The 20,274-nt window shown below is 40.9% G+C and overlaps 1 protein-coding gene across 1 annotated transcript in view; it reads left to right on the top strand.

Moving 5' to 3' along the window:
• LOC109889265 (E3 ubiquitin-protein ligase znrf1) overlaps positions 1-12,148 on the top strand; it is a 43,833-nt gene extending 31,685 nt beyond the window's left edge. Inside the window, exons 3-5 of the mRNA XM_020480573.2 lie at positions 11,275-11,380; positions 11,703-11,793; positions 12,079-12,148. Coding sequence (XP_020336162.1) covers positions 11,275-11,380; positions 11,703-11,760 — 164 coding nt within the window. The 3' untranslated portion in view covers positions 11,761-11,793; positions 12,079-12,148. The remainder of the gene's footprint in view (positions 1-11,274; positions 11,381-11,702; positions 11,794-12,078) is intronic.
• The last annotated feature ends 8,126 nt before the right edge of the window (positions 12,149-20,274 follow it).

The raw sequence follows: 20,274 nt of genomic DNA, 5'->3' as shown, positions 1-20,274 counted from the left end.
AACGTCTGTGCCTCGCAAACTAAGGAGTAAATCCAAATCATCTTCGCTCCTAGACCCTGTCTATGCATTTCAAGGCTGCATTGAGACAGTGGCTGCGTTTCAAACTTGTAAGAGACACACGCTCGTCCACTTACCCTCGACTTATGCCCTTTGGGGAATCCCCATTAACCATCTTTGTCGTCAGTCCAAATGATTAGCCAAGCAAGTGAAGTTCGCAACGTAAGCCCCTCAGCCCTCGTTTTGAATCGAGTTTGCGAGTGTACAATTATGTTCACTTCGGGGACTGAAACGCCCCATAATTAAATTTGCGATGATTGTACATCCACTAAGACTTAAAACCCCAACGTCAATATGGAGAAGTCAAGATACAAGTGTAAGTAAAAACAAATGTAAATAAATTGTGCTACTAGTACACATGACAGCACAAACACATCTAGTAAAAGTACTGTTTTTGTTTGGTTATCTTTTGGAAATTGTAGAAATAAAACATTTTCCTTCTTCAGAAGTTCCAGCTAGGCAGGCTAGCTAATTAATTTGCTAGCTATCATACAGTAGGCGTACATTAATAATGATATATTTAATATAAGTAGACATGCAATCATAATTGACTGTAGCACATATAAAGCACCCACAAGCTACCGGTGACTGAAAACACAATCGTCGCGGGACGATAGAGGGACGAATTTCCGGGCAAGGGTGGTCTATTTAAAATTCCGTCCTTCCTCCCTCACCCCTTGCCCTGCAAGTGTAAACTCGTCAGACGTCATGGTACGTCATCAGAAGTGCCTACTTAATTTGAGGGCTGAGGGGAGAGGGTGTGTCTTTTAAGTGTTTAGAATACAGCAAATGACTTATCTGTGACCCAAGACCTGCTCAGATAATCCCTACCATTGTGTTGCTGAGTTGTCATAGTGCTGCTGCAAATGTACATTGTCCGAGGGGCGTTGGCAGTCATAATGTAAGTAATCTAATTTATGTCCCTCTGTCCCTCTAACTCCCCTGATTGCCCCTAAAATTAACATGTGGAGCCTCATTCATGAAATCGATAACTTGCTAGTAACCGATAACATTCATATACTGTCTATCTCTGAAACCCACTTAGATAATTCCTTTGATGATACAATGGTAGGAATAGATGGTTATAACATCTGCAGAAGAGACAGGAATGCCAATAGTGGAGGTGTTGCTGTGTATGTTCATGTCATGTTCCTGTAAAGCTTAGAGAGGATCTCATGTCAAATGCTGTTGAAGTAATATGGCTAGAGGTTCACCTGTCTCACCTGAAGCTCATTCTTGTGGGAAGCTGCTATAGATCACCAAGTGCTAATAGTCAGTCAAACAATGAGGATGAGATCTGTAAAATACTTGATAATATATGTGATATCAACAGAGAGGTATATTTTCTGGGTGACCTAAATATTGACTGGCTTTCATCAAACTGTAACCAGTGCCTGCAACCTGGTTCAGGTTATCAGTCAACCTACTAGGGTATTTACAAACAGTACAGGAATTAAATCATCCACATGTATTAATAAAATATTTACTAATGCTGCAGAAATCCTCTCTAAAGCAGTATCCAAATCCATCAGATGTAGTGATCATAATACAGTAGCCATATCTAGGAAAACCAAAGTTCCAAAGGATGGGCATAATGTGTGACCGACTGCCTTGATTCAGTCTTATGTAGAAAAATTTGAAATTGTGCTTTGTTTTTATAAAACAGAAACATAGAGCTACAAAATGTTATATCATACACTGCATTTGACAATCAATGGGAAAGTAATTCTGCTTTGAAAGTTGATAAACTAGTAACCTCACTTTTAAGAAAATCGCCTTTGAATGTTTTGGTACCAATTGGAGAGCTCTTCTCTGTCTACACCCATTCAGCATCGTTCACACCCTCTTAAGCTTTAGCCGACCCATGTCTTTAAGGGTTGATCAGGGCTTTCTGTACAAGCACCCAAGCTAACTGGCTAACTTGCTAGCTACTTCCAGACACAAATGAGAGAATAGCTCACTGAACATTACTCTCCATAGCAGAGCTGGTTAGGCTGTTTTTATGTTATCCTGAGCATTGGTGACTGCAACTGTGCTGTCAGATTGTCCGTATGGCCATATTCTGCGCTCTGGCACATTCAGACGAGAGTGCTCTGTAATCGGAGTAGATGGCCAGACTGACTTTATGAACACACCCAAAATGGTTACTTGCATAGTGGAGTCTTTTGTTAAGACATGTAGCTAGCTAGCTAGGTAAACAATAAACCATAATCTCAATTCATGACGTTACTACCCTGCATGAATCTGCAGGTAGCTAACCAACCAGGTTCAATGTTAGCTAGCTAACATTAGGCTATAACTAGCCAAGCAAATAGCACTGAGATACGAATAATAAGATCATACATATAATGTTAGCTAGCAAGCCAGCCAGATAACGTTAGTTGGCTAGCTAACAGTTCACTTTAACCCGAAATGAAAACGACTTTGTCAAAATTAGAAACTTGTAATATCTGAAAATGTAGCTAGCTAGACTATTTTTCTCGTATACATCATGGTTCGACACTTCTCCCTGTAAGGGATGCCATGGTTGCCCTTACTTTGAAGATATAATCCAGAGACAGGTGTTTTCTCCATCTCATTAGCTATCATACTCTAATTCCACAGATTTCAAAGCTCAAAGCTCTCCAGAAAGTGGAGAGCAACACTTATGCAGATCTACTAAGCAATATATATTTTTTAAAGCAGTGTTAGACAGGATTACCTACACATACTAAACAGCTCAAATAGACAGAAGTGTGCTATATGGCAGACCAATCCGAATTCATCTCTCGGCATGTCCAGCCCACTCATTATCTCAGCCAATCATGGCTAGCAGGAAGGTTGCCCTCTTTTTCTGTGGCTAAACCAACTAGGCTGGTAATTTAACAATTGTATTCATATTTACAGATGGCATACAAGTTTGTTATTAAGGCACATGAAAGTTCACATGTTCCAGAAGCCATTTCTGCCAAAAAATGAATTTTGATTAAAAAACAGTATATTACATTCAAATGGCTCATGTGAAGTAGTGACTCGCGACATACGCCTAGTTTCCTGAAGCAGGTCACATATAGTGTATAAGAGGTCATACAATAAGTTTTTTAGTGATTCCTATGTTGAAGGTGTAAATAATATTTGCTGGTCTGTGGTGTGTAATGAAGAGCAATCAGACGCTGCACTTGACACATTTATGAAATTGCTTATTCCAATTACTAATAAACATGCACCCATTGAGAAAAACTGTTAAATCCGCGTGGATTGATGAGGAATAAAACTTGTATGGTTGAGAGGGTTGAGGTAAAAGGAATGGCAAATAAGTCTGGCAAACATACTGTATTGGCAAACATACTGTAAATTGAGAAATCATGTGACTAAACTGAATAAAAAGAAGAAGAAACTGTACTATGAAACAGAGATAAATTATATAAAGAATGATGGAAAAAGCTTTGGAGCATCTTAAATGAAGTTTTGGGCAAAAAGACTAACTCCACTCCATCATTCAATGAATCTGATGGCTCATTCATCACAAAATGTACTGATAAGTCAAATCAAATCAAATCAAATTTGATTTGTCACATACACATGGTTAGCAGATGTTAATGCGAGTGTAGCGAAATGCTTGTGCTTCTAGTTCCGACAATGCAGTAATAGCCAACGAGTAATCTAACCTAACAATTCCACAACAACTACCTTATACACACAAGTGTAAAGGGATAAAGAATATGTACATAAACATATATGAATGTGTGATGGTACAGAACGGCATAGGCAAGATGCAGTAGATGGTATCGAGTACAGTATATACATATGAGATGAGTAATGTAGGGTATGTAAACAAAGTGGCATAGTTTAAAGTGGCTAGTGATACATGTATTACATAAAGATGTCAAGATGCAGTAGATGATATAGAGTACAACATATACATATACATATGAGATGAGTAATGTAGGGTATGTAAACATTATATTAAGTGGCATTGTTTAAAGTGGCTAGTGATATATTTTTTACATCAATTTCCATCAATTTCCATTATTAAAGTGAGCTGGAGTTGAGTCAGTATGTTGGCAGCAGCCACTCAATGTTAGTGGTGGCTGTTTAACAGTTTGATGGCCTTGAGATAGAAGCTTTTTTTCAGTCTCTCGGTCCCTGCTTTGATGCACCTGTACTGACCTCGCCTTCTGGATGATAGCGGGGTGAACAGGCAGTGGCTCGGGTGGTTGTTGTCCTTGATATTGCCAACTACTTTAATGATTTTTTAATTCGCAAGGTTAGCAAACGTAAGCATGACATTCCAACAACAAATTCTAAACATCTATGCATAACTGACCAAATTTTTTAAGACAAGCATTGTAATTTAGAATTCAGTAAAGTGAGTGTAGAAGAGGTGAAAAAATGATTGTTGTATCAACAATGACAAGCCACCTGGGTCTGACAATATGGATGGAAAATTACTGAGGATGATAGCAGATGATATTGCCACTCCTATGCCATCTCTTCAATCTAAGCCTACAGGAAAGTATCTTCCCTCAGGCCTGGAGGGAAGCAAAAGTCACCCTTTACTGGCTCAAACAGCCGGCCAATCAGCTTGTTACCAACACTTAGTAAACTTTTTGAAAAAATAGTGTTTGACCAGATACAATGCTATTTCACAGTAAACAAATGAACAACAGATTTTCAGCACTTACATGGAATGGAACTCAACATGTACTGCACTTACACAAATTACTGATGATTGGCTGAGCGAAATTGATAATACAAATATTGTTGGAGCTCTTTTGTTTGACATCAGTGCAGCTTTTGACATTATCAATCATAATCTGCTGTTGGAAAAACTTGTGTTATGGCTTTACATGCCCTGCTATATTGTGGGTTGAGAGTTACCTGTCTAACAAAACACAGAGGGTGTTTTTAATGGAAACCTCTCCAACATAATCTGGGTAGAGTCAGGCATTCCCCAGGGCAGCTGTCTGAGGCCCCTTACTTTTTTCAATCTTTACTAATGACCTGCCAAGGGCTCTGAGTATAGCCTGTGTGTCTATGTACTGTATCCTGATGACTCAACACTATACACATCAGCTACCACAGCAAGTAGAATCACTGCAACACTTAACAAAGAGCTGCAGTTAGTTTCAGATTGGGTGGCAAGAAATAAGTTAGTCCTAAATATTTCAAAAACAAAAAGTGTTTTATTTGGGACAAATCATTCACTAAACCCTAAACCTCAACTAAATCTTGTTATGAATAATGTGGGAATTGAGAAAGTTAACTTAAGGATCTGACACTTTTTTCCATTTACCTAAAATGACATACCCTAATCTAACTGCCTGTATCTCAGGATGTGAAGCAACGATATACATATTCCTAATACCTTTTGAAAGGAAACACTTTGACATTTGTGGAATATAACACATTAGCAAGTAAATTAGTAAATTATAATACAAACAAAAAAAAGCATTTTCAATTTTGTTTTTGTTATTCCATCGTCTTTGAAATGCAAGAGAAAGGCCATAATATAATATTTCAGTTTAGATGCAATTTACATTTTTTGACCACTACATGGCAGCAGTGTGTGTGCAAAGTTTCAGATTGATCCAGTGAAGCATTGCAATACTGAACAATAATTTATGTCTGCCCAAATGTGTCAAATTGGTCAATTTTCAAGTACATAACAATAGAGAACATACAAAAATGATATGGTAATGCAAAATGTAAGTCTACACACTGCCAGGAATGTCATACATGATGGATCATTTGCTTTCACACATTTAGATGGCCGGGTGGGGTGGGTGTGGAGCCAGAGACAGCAGCGGTCCAAACTGTAGAACCCAGTTCCTACATTTGAATATAAACATTTATTTTAGCAAACAAAATATGCTACATTTTATCTCTGGGACCCTCAGGATGACAAATCAGAGCAAGATTCCTGAATCTAAGTACATTTTATACCTTCAGATGTGAATGTATCAAACTAGTTGCCGTAATTCATTTATTTGTTGTTGTTTTGCACTCTCCTCAAACAATAGCATGGTATTTTTTCACTTTAATAGCTACTGTAAACTAGACAGTGCATGTAGATTAATAAGAATGTAAGCTTTTTGCCCATATAAGACATGTCTATGACCTGGAATATTTGCTATTACTTACAACATCATGCTAATCACATTAGTGCACATTAGCTCAACCGTCCCGGTATAGGGACACCGATTGCATAGAGTTAAGGAGACTAAACTGCTTGGAGTAACCCTGAATTGTAAACTGTCATGGTCAAAACATTTTGATGCAACAGTAGCTAAGATAGGGAGAGGTCTGTCATAATGAAGTGTAGTGGCCTGAGGGCACACACTTAATGTGTTGTGAAATCTGTTGTGAATTGTATTGTAATGTTTTTTAAATTGTATAACTGCCTTAATTTTTTGGGACCCCAGGAACAGTAGCTGCTGCCTTGGCAGGAACTAATGGGGATCCATAGATCCATAGTCCATAAATACAAATACAAAATACTACCTTAAAATAACTTCGCTTGAAAAATGAGAAAAAAATCTGCAATATTACTGTTTGTCCCTCTTGAGGCACTATAGCAACCACATAGCCAATAACATTTCCTCAAATAGTCAGAATTATTCTAAGATAAATCAAGAAATCTGAATTCAATTGACGTTTTTGTTGAGGTCTTAGTCGCAGAATTTTACATCAAACTAGGATGGTTGTTGCAGCATTTCTCAGGTGAAAAACTTTGCATGAAACTAGTCGCCTCAACACTTCATTGAAGAATCCCATCCATAGTTCCCACTCCTACTGTTAAATCACAGACAAAGGGGCGTAGACTTCGGCTACTGAACATCGCCTTGCCTCAAGAAAAAATATTGTGTGCGCGAACAGTCGAAAAAAAAACCTGACAAACACCAAAACAACAACAACAACAAAATGTTGTTATAATATATCAAAATAAAATAAAATCAAATGTTATTAGTCACATGCGCCGAACACAACAGGTGTAGACCTTACAGTGAAATGCTTACTTACGAGCCCCGAACCAACAACAGTTTAAAAAAATACAGATAAGAATAAGAAATAAAAGTAACAAGTAATTAAAGAGCAGCAGTTAAATAATAATAGCAAAACTATATACAGGGGGGATACCGGTACAGAGTTATTGTGTGGGGGCACCGGTTAGTTGAGGTAATATGTACATGTAGGTAGAGTTATTAAAGATGATATAGATGATAACAACAGAGAGTAGTAGCAGTGTAAAGGGGGGGGGCAATGCAAATAGTCTGTGTAGCCATTTGATTAGGTGTTCAGGAGTCTTATGGCTTGAGGGTAGAAGCTGTTTAGAAGCCTCTTGGACCTAGACTTGGCGCTCCGGTACCGCTTGCCATGCGGTAGCAGAGAGAACAGTCTATGACTAGGGTGGCTGGAGTCTTTGACAATTTTTAGGGCCTTCCTCTGACACCGCCTGGTATAGAGGTCCTGGATGGTCCGTTCACACTACCCTCTGTAGTGCCTTGCAGTCGGAAGCCGAGCAGTTGCCATACCAGGCAGTGATGCAACCAGTCAAGATGCACTCGATGGTGCAGCTGTAGACACCAAGGAGCTTCAACCTGCTCCCCTACAGCCCCATCTATGAGAATGGGGGCGGGCTCGGTCCTCCTTTTCCTGTAGTCCACAATCATCTCCTTTGTCTTGATCATGTTGGGGTAGAGGTTGTTGTCCTGGCACCACATGTCCAGGTCTCTGACCTCCTCTCTATAGGCTGTCTCGTCGTTGTCGGTGATCAGGCCTACCACTGATGTGTCATCGGGAAACTTACTGATGGTGTTGGAGTCATGCCTGGTCGTGCAGTCATGAGTGAACAGGGAGTACAGAAGGGGACTGAGCACGCACCCCTGAGGGGCCCCAGTGTTGAGGATCAGAGTAGTGGATGTGTTGTTACCTACCCTTACCACCTGTGGGCAGCCCATCAGGAAGTCCAGGATCCAGTTGCAGAGGGAGGTGTTTTAGTCCCAGGGTGGTCCTTAGCTTAGTGATGAGCTTTGAGGGCACTATGGTGTTTAACGCTGAGCTGTAGTCAATGAAAAGCATTCTCACATAGGTGTTCCTTTTGTCCAGGTGGGAAAGGGTAGTGTGGAGTGCAATAGAGATTGCATCATCTGTGGATCTAGGATTTCTGGTGTAATGGTGTTGATGTGAGCCATGACCAGCCTTTCAAAGCATGGTTCTGTAGTCATTTAGGCAGGGTACCTTAGTGTTCTTGGGCACAGGGACAATGGTTGTATGCTTGAAACATGTTGGTATTACAGATTCAGACAGGAAGAGGTTGAAAATGTCAGTGAAGACACTTGCCAGTTGGTCAGTGCACGCTCTGAATACATGCCCTGGTAATCTGTCTGGCCTTGCGGCTTTTTGAATGTTGACTTGTTTAAAGGTCTTACTCACATCGGCTGCGGAGAGCGTGATCACACAGTCGCCTGGAACTACGGATGCATGTTTCAGTGTTACTTGCCTCGATGCAGCAATTTAAGTAATTTAGCTTGTCTGGTAGGCTCGTGTCACTGGGCAGGTTTCGACTGTGCTTCCCTTTGTAATCTGTAATAGTTTGCAAGCCCTGCCACATCCGACGAGCGTCGGAGTCGGTGTATTACGATTTAATCTTAGTCCTGTATTGATGCTTTGCCTGTTTGATGGTTCGTCGGAGGGTATGGAGGAATTTCTTAAAAGCTTTCGGGTTAGAGTCCCGCTCCTTGAAAGCGGCAGCTCTACCCTTTAGCTCAGTGAGGATGTTCCCTGTAATCCATGGCTTCTGGTTGGGGTAGGTACGAACAGTCACTGTGGGGACGACGTCATCGATGCACTTATTGATGAAGCCAGTGACTGATGTGGTGTACTCATCAATGCCATCGGAAGAATCCCGGAACATATTCCAGTCTGTGTTAGCAAAACAGTCCTGTAGCTTAGCATCTGCTTCATCTGACCACTTTTTTAATTGACCGAGTCACTGGTGCTTCCTGCTTAAATTATTGCTTGTAAGCAGGAATCAGGAGGATAGAATTATGGTCAGATTTGCCAAATGAAGGGTGAGGGAGAGCTTTGTACGCATCTCTGTGTGTGGAGTAAAGGTGGCCTAGATATTTTTCCCCTCTGGTTGCACATTTAACATGCTGGTAGAAATTTGGTAAAACGGATTAAAGTTTCCCTGCATTAAAGTCCCCGGCCACTAGGAGCGCCACTTCTAGATCAGCGGTTTTCTGTTTGCCTATGGCCGTATACAGCTCATTGAGTGTGGTCTTAGTGCCAGCATCGGTCTGTGGTGGTATGTAGAGAGCTATGAAAAATACAGATGAAAACTCTCAAGGTAGATAGTGTAGCCTACAGCTTATCATGAGATACTCTACCTCAGGTGAGCAAAACCTTGAGACTTCCTTAGATATTGTGCCCCAGCTGTTGTTTACAAATATACGTAGACCGCCACCCCTTGTCTTACCAGAGGCTGCTGTTCTATCCTGCCAATACAGTGTATAGCCCGCCAGCTGTATGTTATTCATGTTGTCGTTCAGGCACAACTCGGTAAAACATAAGATATTACAGTTTTTAATGTCCTGTTGGTAGTTCAATCTTGCTCGTAGGTCATCGATTTTATTTTCTAATGATTGCATGTTGGCCAATAGAACTGATGGCAATGGGGGTTTATTCGCTCGCCTACAAATTCTCAGAAAAGCAGCCCGACATCCGCCCCCTTTTTCTCCGTCTTCTCTTCACACAAATGACGGGGATTTGGGCCTGATCCCGGGAAAGCAGTATATCCGTCACGTCGGACTCGTTAAAGGAAAAGGCTTCTTCCAGTTCGTGGTGAGCAATCGCTGTTCTGATGTCCATAAGTTATTTTCGGTCATAAGAGACAGTAGCAGCAACATGTACAAAATAAAAAAAATAAGTTACAAACATCTAAAAAACAAACAAATAACACAGTTTGTTAGGAGCACGTAAAACATCATCCATCCTCTCTGGTGTCATTCTACTAAAGACTGATGCAGGGTTTTACCGGCTTAAGCCTGTCGCATGCTTCCCAGTTGAAACAGTTTGCACAGCACGGCCCCATTCTCATCGACGGGGCTGCTGTGGAACAGGTTGAGAGCTTCAAGTTCCTTGGTGTCCACATCACCAACAAACTACCATGGTCCAAGCACACAAAGACAGTCGTGAAGAGGGCACGACAAAACCAATTCCACCCTCAGGAGTCTGGAAAGATTTGGCATGGATCCTCAGATCGTGAAAAGGTTCTACAGCTGCACCAATACATCACTGGGGCCAAGCTTCCTGCCATCCAGGACCTCTATACCAGGCGGTGTCAGAGGAAGACTTCAACCACCCTAGTCATAGACTGTTCTCTCTGCTACCGCATGGCAAGTGGTACCGGAGTGCCAAGTCTAGGTCCAAGAGGCTTCTAAACAGCTTCTACCCCCAAGCCTTAAGACTCCTGAACATCTAATCAAATGGCTACCCAGACTATTTGCATTGCCCCCCCTTTCTTTTACGCTGCTGCTCTCTGTTATTATCTATACATAGTCACTTTAATAACTCTACCTACATGTACAGATTACCTCAATTATCTTGCGTAGTCGATGCCCCCGCACATTGACTCTGTACCGGTACCCCCTGTACACCCCCTGTACATAGCCTCACTATTGTTATGTTACTGCTGCTCTTTAATCATTTGTTTCTTTTATTTCTTATTCTTTTTTTCTGGCATTTTTAAAATATATTTTTTAAACTATTGTTGGTTAAGGGCTTGTAAGTAAGCATTTCACTGTTGTATTCTGTGCATGTGACATAAAATGTGATTTGATTTTGATTTGTTGGTCCAGACTAGACTGTATTCAATGCTGCCCCCTGCTGTTTATTTACATAGCAGCAACCAGATCAGGCCTAGACCTCTTTCTGACGCACCGACTAGATGCTCTTCCATCTGACTAGTCCCCAGCTGTGTGTCTTATGCTCTGTTCTATTCTGGTATTTCTGTTCTATTGCTGCTGTAGTTGTAAAGCCTATAGTAATTTACAGATTTGTTGTTGATCTTGATGTGCCACTGCCTCACTGCCTTTGCTATTTCATATTAGGTACAATTTGATGATGTGTCATTGCCGCTCACGGTTGTCTTGTGTTTTCTTTTGTGTGTTTGTGGGTATGTGTACCTGCTTGCCTGTCTGTGCGTCTGCTTGTGTGTTTGTGTGTGTGTTCCAGATGACGTGCTGGCCAGGGATGCCGGGGAGTGTGTAATCTGTCTGGAGGAGCTGCAGCAAGGAAACACCATTGCCAGACTGCCGTGCCTCTGCATCTATCACAAAAGGTGAGACGGTGGGACTACTCAAATGGCACCATGTCCCTTATATAGTGAACTACTTTTGATTAGGGTCAATTGGGGGCTCTGGCCAAAAGTAGGTTGCCACAGGAAATAGGGTGCCATTTTAGGACACACCTTCAGACTGAGCTCAGTTCCTGATCCTGACTGTACAATACGCACGCAGGCTCACAGGATTACACACAGCCTGAAATGACCTCTAGATTAATTATACTCAGTGGGGCAATACATTTAGGCCCTAGCGATGTACTGTAGCTAAGGCCAGAGAGATATGTGCATTGATGGTGTGTTTTCTCCTCTTTCTGTTCAGCTGTATAGACTCCTGGTTTGAGATCAATCGTTCCTGCCCTGAGCATCCTTCAGACTGACTGACCTCTGTGCTCCTACTCCTACTGTTCAAGGTGAGAGCATCTCCTCACCTCCTTCTCTTCCACACAGGAGACTGGTGACACGAGGTGTTTCAAAGAACATTATGATCCACATAGCTCACTCACTCGCTGCATAATGCATACGCAGTACGCACACATATGACCACCCTCAATAAAACTCACATTCTTAGTCAGTTGGAAGCTAGAGCATACTGTAAGCGTAAATTAGGCACTCGAAATAACCTTCTGAACTGTCTTTGTGTATCCACTTTAATGTATGGTTAACATCTCCCCTCCATTTCTCTCTTTATCTATCAGGACACTTTATGTTCCTATCATGGATATCTGGACACTGAAGTAACCAAAAAAACTAAACAATCAAAACAACCTATCTATCAATTGATCTATCAATCTATCAAGAGAATTCCTAGCAAATGGAACCAAAAGAAAAAACATTAAGCTTATACTTTCACTTCCACATGCATAAAAGGGTGCCCCTCCTCCCTGCCACCTCCCCCCTAGCCCTAAAGGCTGCTAACTGCCAGTCCCTATGTTGGCCCAACTAGGCTGACCATCCCTCCAGGCCAACTGCCTCACCAGGCTGCTTGGCCCCCCAGCCAGCCAGTCACCACGCCACATGGCCTGGTCCTCTCTGGGCTCCTCTGGGGGTCTGGCCCTTGCTCTGCTCTGCCTTCCATTTTGCCTCCTGAGTTTGGCCCTGCCTGGCTCCATATCACTCATCTGGATCCAGCCATCTCATGGCCTTCTTCAGGAAGAGACAGAGGAGGATAATGAAGATAAAGAAACAGATGAAGAATAGGGCTGGATGAACCCTGTGTGCCAGGGCAGGGTCGACTCCCAGGACGTTGTCTGGTAATGCAACAAAATGCTTTCCCCCAATCCCCAGAGTTACAACACCCACCCACCTAATCATTAGTTGAAGAGACATGCGCTTGTCTTAGTCTTTACTTTGAGGTGGAGCAGCGATGTGTGAAGTGCAGCATTGGTGTGGCAGGCAGGGTCTGTCTATGTAGGTTTCTGTTTGGGTTATGTGTGTGTGTGTGTGTGTGTGTGTGTGTGTGTGTGTGTGTGTGTGTGTGTGTGTGTGTGTGTGTGTGTGTGTGTGTGTGTGTGTGTGTGTGTGTGTGTGTGTGTGTGTGTGGAGGGGTGTAGATAATGCTTCTATATGTGTCGGGGCAGTGAAAATATCAGTCAGACTACACTTGTTCTGTGTGCGTTAGTGTGTGGAGGGGTACATCGTTTATGCTTGGTGGTGGGTGAATGTGTGTGAGTGCGCTTATGTGTCATGGGGGACTGTTGGGGGTCGTTGGTTTATGTTTTTCTATGTTCTGGGGCTGTGAGGATGACGTCCGTAAGCATACATGTGGTGTGGTTGAGGTTGGGGTGATGATGCAGCCATCTCTGTAGTGTGAGAGCCTGATTTGCTAAAGGGTCTAATAGAAGTCTGAGACAATACTAAGTGTTGGTCTGTGTTTGAAATGTTTACAATTTAGATGTCCATTTTCCCTGTGTGAATGTGGTATCGCTCCCTTTATTTTGCTAATGTTTACAGTTACATAAAATGGACATGACATACACACTCTTTCTCCTTGTTTTTGTCCACCAGGTTTTTGCTGCGATGGGGAAACGCTGACCAGAATTAGTCATTTCCCTGTAAGGGCCTTGAGTGTGTTCATGTGTGTGTATGTGTGATGCCTCTTGGTCTAAGCTACTGTCTGTGCCCCACATGTTTTCTGATGAAATAGGTCAGGTCCTCTCTGGTTGTGTTGGCTGATGTGACTTAATGTAATGGACATATTAAAGACCTATCAACCCAAAAATGACAGTCACATCGTGGAGCTATTCCGGGGTTATAACTTATTTATTCACATTTAACAAGATTTGTTTTCGCAAATCTGTCAGAAAACATACATTACTCTTCAGAATGCCTCTAGTGTATAAAGAATAACAGAATGATGATTCTGGAAGAAAAAAACGAACATAGCTCAACAAATGGGTGAATATTTTTTCAATTTCTGTAGGGTGAAAATGTAGAGAATATAGTACCTGTGAGGCCACTATAAACAATTAATTAGCAAGCAGACAACCATGCTTCAACTGAACAAGGAACACAGGGAAGACAGACTACTAGTCAGTTATGATAGAGTATACTATACATATTCATGTCTCCTGCTAACTGTATCCCTGCCCGACTCTGCTAAAGGGCCATATACCTTGATTTCATTTAATGTTTTGAGATGACTTTTTTTCCAAGGATGTGAATGGGTGCCTGTTTTGGAGGTACCAACTAATTGTTTGATGATTTTGATGTGCAATCTGTGGGATGAATACTGATAATGATGTATACACAGTATCAGTCAAAAGTTTGGACACAGCAACTCCTTCAAGGGTTTTTCTTTATTTGTGCTATTTTCTACACTGTAGAATAATAGTGAAGACGTCAAAACCTTCAAATACCACATATGGAATCATGCAGTAACCAAAAAAGTGTTAAATAAATCAATATATGTTTTATATTTTAGATTCTTCAAAATAGCCACCCATTGCCTTGATGACAGCTTTGCACTCCATCACTCTCCTTCTTGATCAAATAGCCCTTACAGGCTGCAGGTGTGTTGGGTCATTGTCCAGCTGAAAAACAAATAATAGTCCCACTAAGCACAAACCAGATGGGATGGCTTATCGCTGCAGAATGCTGTGTAAACCATGCTGGTTAAGTGTGCCTTGAATTCTAAATATATCACGGATAGTGTCACCAGCAAAGCCCCCCCACACCATCACACCTCCTCCTCCATGCTTCACAGTGGGAACCACACCTGCAGAGATCATCCGTTCACCTACTCTGCATCTCACAAATACACGGCGGTTGGAACCAAAAATCAAACATTTGGACTCATCAAACCAAAGGACAGATTTCCACTGGTCCAATGTCCATTGCTCATATTTCTTGGCCCAAGCAAGTCTCTTATTATTATTTGTGTCCTTTAGTAATGGTTTCTTTGCAGCAATTTGACCATGAAGGCCTGATTCACGCAGTCTCCTCTGAACAGTTCATGTTGAGATGTGTCTGTTACTTGAACTCTGTGAAGCATTTGATGCTTGATGGTTTTTAAACTTGAAGTTCTTGAAATGTTCCGGATTGACTGACCTTCATGTCTTAAAGTAATGATGTACTGTCGTTTCTCTTTGCTTATTTGAGCTGTTCTTGCTATAATATGAACTTGGTATTTTACCAAATAGGGCTATCTTCTGTACACCACCCCTACCTTGTCGCAACACAACTGATTGGCTCAAACTCATTAAGAAGGATTGAAATTCCACAGCTGTTAATTGAAATGCATTCCAGGTGACTACCTCATGAAGCTCGGGCTCCAGCCCAGCTGTCTAAGGCAATTCATCTCAGTGCAAGAGGCGTCACTACAGTCCCTGGTTCGATTCTAGGCTGTATCACATCTGGCCATGATTGGGAGTCCCATAGGGCGGCGCACAATTGGCCCAGCGTCGTCTGGGTTAGGCCGGGGTAAGCCGTCATTGTAAATAAGAGTTTGTTTGTAACTGACTTGCCTAGTTAAATAAAGGTTCAATTAAAAAAAAACATTAAGAAAAACTGGTTGAGAGAATGCCACGAGCGTGCAATACTACCATCAAGGAAAAGGGTGGCTACTTTTTTGGTTACTACATGATTCCATATGTGTTATTTCATAGTTTTGATGTCTTCACTATTATTCTACAATGTAGAAAATGTGTAAAATAAAGAAAAATGCTGGAATGAGTAGGTGTGTCCAAACGTTTGACTGGTACTGTATATAAATATATATATATATATAATAATAATAAATAAATGACAAAATAAACATGCTTTTTCATGTAATTTCCTTAACTAGATTCAGGCTTAAATGTTAAGTTTAACAAATCTACTCAATAAATAATGGTGTGCTAATGCTTAAGCTACTTTGTTGACCCATCAGGTAATGTTAAAAAGCAAAAGCTGTGTTCTCTTCTGTCCTGAATAGATTGATGGATTCTCTTGAGGAGAAAACTGGGATCACTCCTGTGACTACTTACAGGTGTTATTGTTCTGTTGCATAAAGCCTGGGTTGTTTTTCTCTAGTCTCATTGGCTTGTCTCAACACATGTCACCACTGAGCAAATAAGATTGTAAGAAGAAATCTTTAGAGACATGAGCAACTTCACCATTGCAATATAAATAAATAGTTAACTCTCTATCAGAAGGTGCCATTTACAGTTTAAGTACAGTATGCACATATCAACGGCACAAAATAGAGCAGAAACCAAATGAAACCGATGGATTTAGTTAATTACAAGTAGTCAATAAATAATTTCAAGCCATACAGTTATATTGTAGTAAAATCTATAGAAGCATTTAATTCTGAGGAACTTAATAAGAGGATAAACAGAGGACAGACAATAATACACAATTTGCCCTTGGGACTAGTCAGTCACTCACGCTACAAAAACAAGTATACCAAACATCTGACACCCGGTGGCAGACAGAGGTATTGCATCCTTAAGTAGTACTGTACACTTCATTCATTTATTCAGTGCTCTGTGATAAGGTGATAGCTTCAGTACCTTCAGTTACAGTACCTTCCCAGGATTCATTAGGTTATTGGGGTCCAAAGTGGACTTGAGGCCCTGCATGACCTCCATGGCAAGGGGTCCCATCTCCTCACGAAGCAACACTCGTCTCCCAGGCCCACCCCGTGCTTCCATGTGCATGTCCCGTCCAGTGCCACATCTTTTCTACAGAGTGAGAGAGAAACAGAGAAATATGAAGACAGGGATAAGAGAGAATGAGTTCCATGGTGAGGTACAAGGGGCCGATCAATGACGAGGTAGGAAAAACTAGGGAGAAAATATAGAGGAAAGGGCAACCTACAGTACCTGGCCAGTCTCTCAGTGAACTGTAGTGACCTCATCCTGGTCATTAGGGGTACATGACCATTATACAGTGGACGTTTCCATCTCCAACATAACCCACAATCAGACCTCAGGAGAGAAAGAAGCCGTAAGACACTACTGTGCACACAAACATATACATGGACATCAGTTCCCCAACTAGCGGCCCGAAGGCGGTTTTATTTGGCCCATCCAGTTTCCTGAGCAAAATATTATTATTATTATTAAACTTATATATATTTTTTGTGTTCTTTGTTGGACATAAAAGACTGTAAAAACACTAGGAAATCAGCACCAAGTGATTTACAGTGCCTTCGGAAAGTTTTCAGAACCCTTGACTTTTTCCACATTTTATTAGGTTACAGCCTATTCTAAACTTGATTTAAATCAATCTACACACAATACCCCATAATGACAAAACAAAAACAGGTTTTAAGAAATAAAAATACAGAAATATAACATTTAAATAAGTATTCAGACCCTTTACTGCAGAAAAGTACTGGTGATATTAATTTGAATTAAATAGTGGTATATAGGCGTATGGTTAGTTGGTGTTGCAATGTTTTCCCCCGGTCCTTTAACATTTTTGTATCACGAAATAGAACGTAATTGACTACACACTACCGCACAGTAGGTGGCGGCATGCACAAACAAAATGTGCGAACGCCATGCTACCGAAGAAAAAGAAAATATGCGTTTTTGATTGGACACCCTATATAAAATTGCTTTTGACTAAAATGAAAACGTGTTAGTTTCACGAGGTTGGAGTAATAAGATGTTCAACTACTTAAGACATTGGCTAGAAATTCGGTTGTGCCTTTAGATCTCAAGAAAGTTAAGGAATCATTTTTCACTTATCTCATTGACTTCTAAACCCCAAACCTCAGTTTCCACGAGTTACCACAACTACAAAGTCAAGATTGGCTATATCAGTAGCAGTTAAATGTACCTACATGTAATCGAAAATGTAATCTACTTAATCCCCAAAATAAATTGTTTTAATTGCTTTATTTAAAAGAAATGTTAATCATGAGATGGTCATAAACAATAACTAGTAATGCTGTATACTCCAAGAAAGGTTCAAATATCATCTTTATGGTAAGAAAGTGTAATACATTGCTGAGGGAGGTGTAGTGACTTTTGAGGACACAAGCTCAAGTGCACAGTAAAAACATGATGCATATATGAAAATATGAAATATTATACTGCATATGATTTATTTCCTATTCAACAACACTGTATGAATAAGGCTTGAAATGACTTGTATGCTATCTTAAGATAGTCATTGTATAAATTGATTATTCTAACTAGAAGATTTCACCTTATATATAACTGTAAAATAAATATTTGTATGTTTAGTGTTAGAGAAAATGTGCATATTTTCTGATCAAAACGTCTGCCCCCATTGCTGTGAACGTCTCACAGAGCTGTAGCTTGGCTTCCTGAACTCTTCTTTCATCTCATATTACTCTTGTCCGGCTATTTTTTTGTTATTTACCTACTCAAGTCAGTTATGAACAAATTCTTATTTTACAATGACGGCCTACCCCAGCCAAACCCTCCCGTAATAACTCGGACAATGCTAGGCCAAATGTGTGCCTCCCTATGGGACTCATGATCAGGGCCGGTTCTGATACAGCCTGGGATCAAACCAGGGTCTGTAGTGACGCCTCTAGCACTGAGATGCAGTGCCTTAGACTTGGGTGTCTATGACAAACAGAAAGTGTTTTTTGTTTAAATTCTATGAATTGTTTTAGATGAATGGCTAAAAATTGATTTCTGAATGTGCTAACTGCTGTGCTACATGGTAAAGATTGCAGGCATGTGCTTTGTCAGTGGCTGTGATGTAGGGTTCAGCCAGGAATTGATGGACAGTCGTAAGAGCAAATTAAATGGTAGGAGGGACATTCCAGCTTCACGTCATTTCAGATTTCACATCCTACATCACACAGACTCAGAAAATATACAACTGTGTCGCTGGAAACCTGGGCTATTGCTCAATGCAAGGCACTTCGATCTACGGTGTCCACAGATCAAATTATAAGCAAAAATGTGGGTTGAAACCAGTACCAAAACCACGCAGGTCACCCAACATAATGCCACAGATGTCTCATGTTTTGAGGGAGCATGCAATCGACCTGCTGAATGCAGGAATGTCCACCAAAGCAGGTGCCAGAGAATTTAATGTTAATTTGTCCACCATAAGCCACCTCCAATGTTGTTTTAGAGAATTTGGTAGTACGTCAAACTGGCCTCACAACCGCAGACCATGTGTATGGCGTTGTGTGAGCGAGCGGTTTGCTGATAGCAATGTTGTGAACAGGGTTGCGGTGGCGGCGGGGTTATGGTATGGGAAGGCAGGCATGGACAATTTGAATGCACAGAGATACAGGTCCTAAGGCCCATTCTCGTGCCATTCATCCGCCACCATCATCTCCTGTTTCAGCATGATAATGCACAGCCCCATGTTACAGGATCTGTACACAATTCCTGGAAGCTGAAAATGTCCCAGTTCTTCCATTGCCTGCACACTCATCCAACATCCAGATCCAGTTCCCTCCAATATCCAACATCACACAGTCATTGATGAGGAGTGGGATGTAATTTCACAGGACACAATGAACAGCCTGATCAACTCTATGCGAAGGAGATGTGTTGCGCTGCATGAGGCAAATGGTGGCCACACCAGATACTGACACATTTTCTGATCCACACACCTACCTTTTAAAGGTATCTGTGACCAGCAGATGCATATCTGTATTCCCAGTCACGTGAACTCCATAGATAATGGCATAATATTATTTTTTTATTGACTGATTTCCTTATATGAACTGTACATTTTTTTTAAACTGTTGCATGTTGTGTTTATATTTTTGTTCAGTGTATTTACTAGGCTATTAGGTCCAATTAAATGAGAGATTCGCTTGGTAATTTGTTGTATGGCTCCTTCGGGAATATGAAACCATCACAGCCAGAAAAGAGGAGGAATATATTCTGGAATGGTTATGAAAATAAAATAGTAAAAAGATTCCTATTTCTAATGATACGATTCCGATGTCTATTTTAGATTCTAAAAATAAAACACATAGATTTTCGCTCTTCTCACTAATGGCAAATGGTTGCATTCTTGTGAATAACCTTTTCATCATATGTCCCATTTGTACAAAATACTTACTTGCCAGCTTGCAATACAATTTTCAAGCACTAGAAAATGTGCCTATGCATGGTCTAAAGTTTGCGGGGAGGTCAGCACATTCTCACGTCAAGTTACATTTTTATAAATGCCTGCTTTTGTGGTGTATTTTGTACATAAGCACGGTTGAACTCTGTGTCCATACTGACTAAAGAGAATGTGTTTTACTATTTCCCTCCAAAGGCCTTCTAAATAATTCACATTTGTAAAAAGCATTGTCTTTGGAGTTGTGAATCATAGTCAACGCTACAATTGGCCTAATGTGATGTGGTTGGAAAGGCCTCCCCTATAGACCGCTATGCCTCACCCATATATAAATATGTGAAGAATGTATTCTCCCCATTATACTCCTTCATCTCCTCCGCATACCTAATTATAGA

This window comes from Oncorhynchus kisutch, linkage group LG4 (genome assembly GCF_002021735.2).
Source record: "Oncorhynchus kisutch isolate 150728-3 linkage group LG4, Okis_V2, whole genome shotgun sequence".
NCBI classification, from domain to species: Eukaryota; Metazoa; Chordata; class Actinopteri; order Salmoniformes; family Salmonidae; genus Oncorhynchus; species Oncorhynchus kisutch.
The sequence above is the reverse complement of the archived record's forward strand: the minus strand, read 5'-3'. Positions and strand labels throughout refer to the sequence as shown.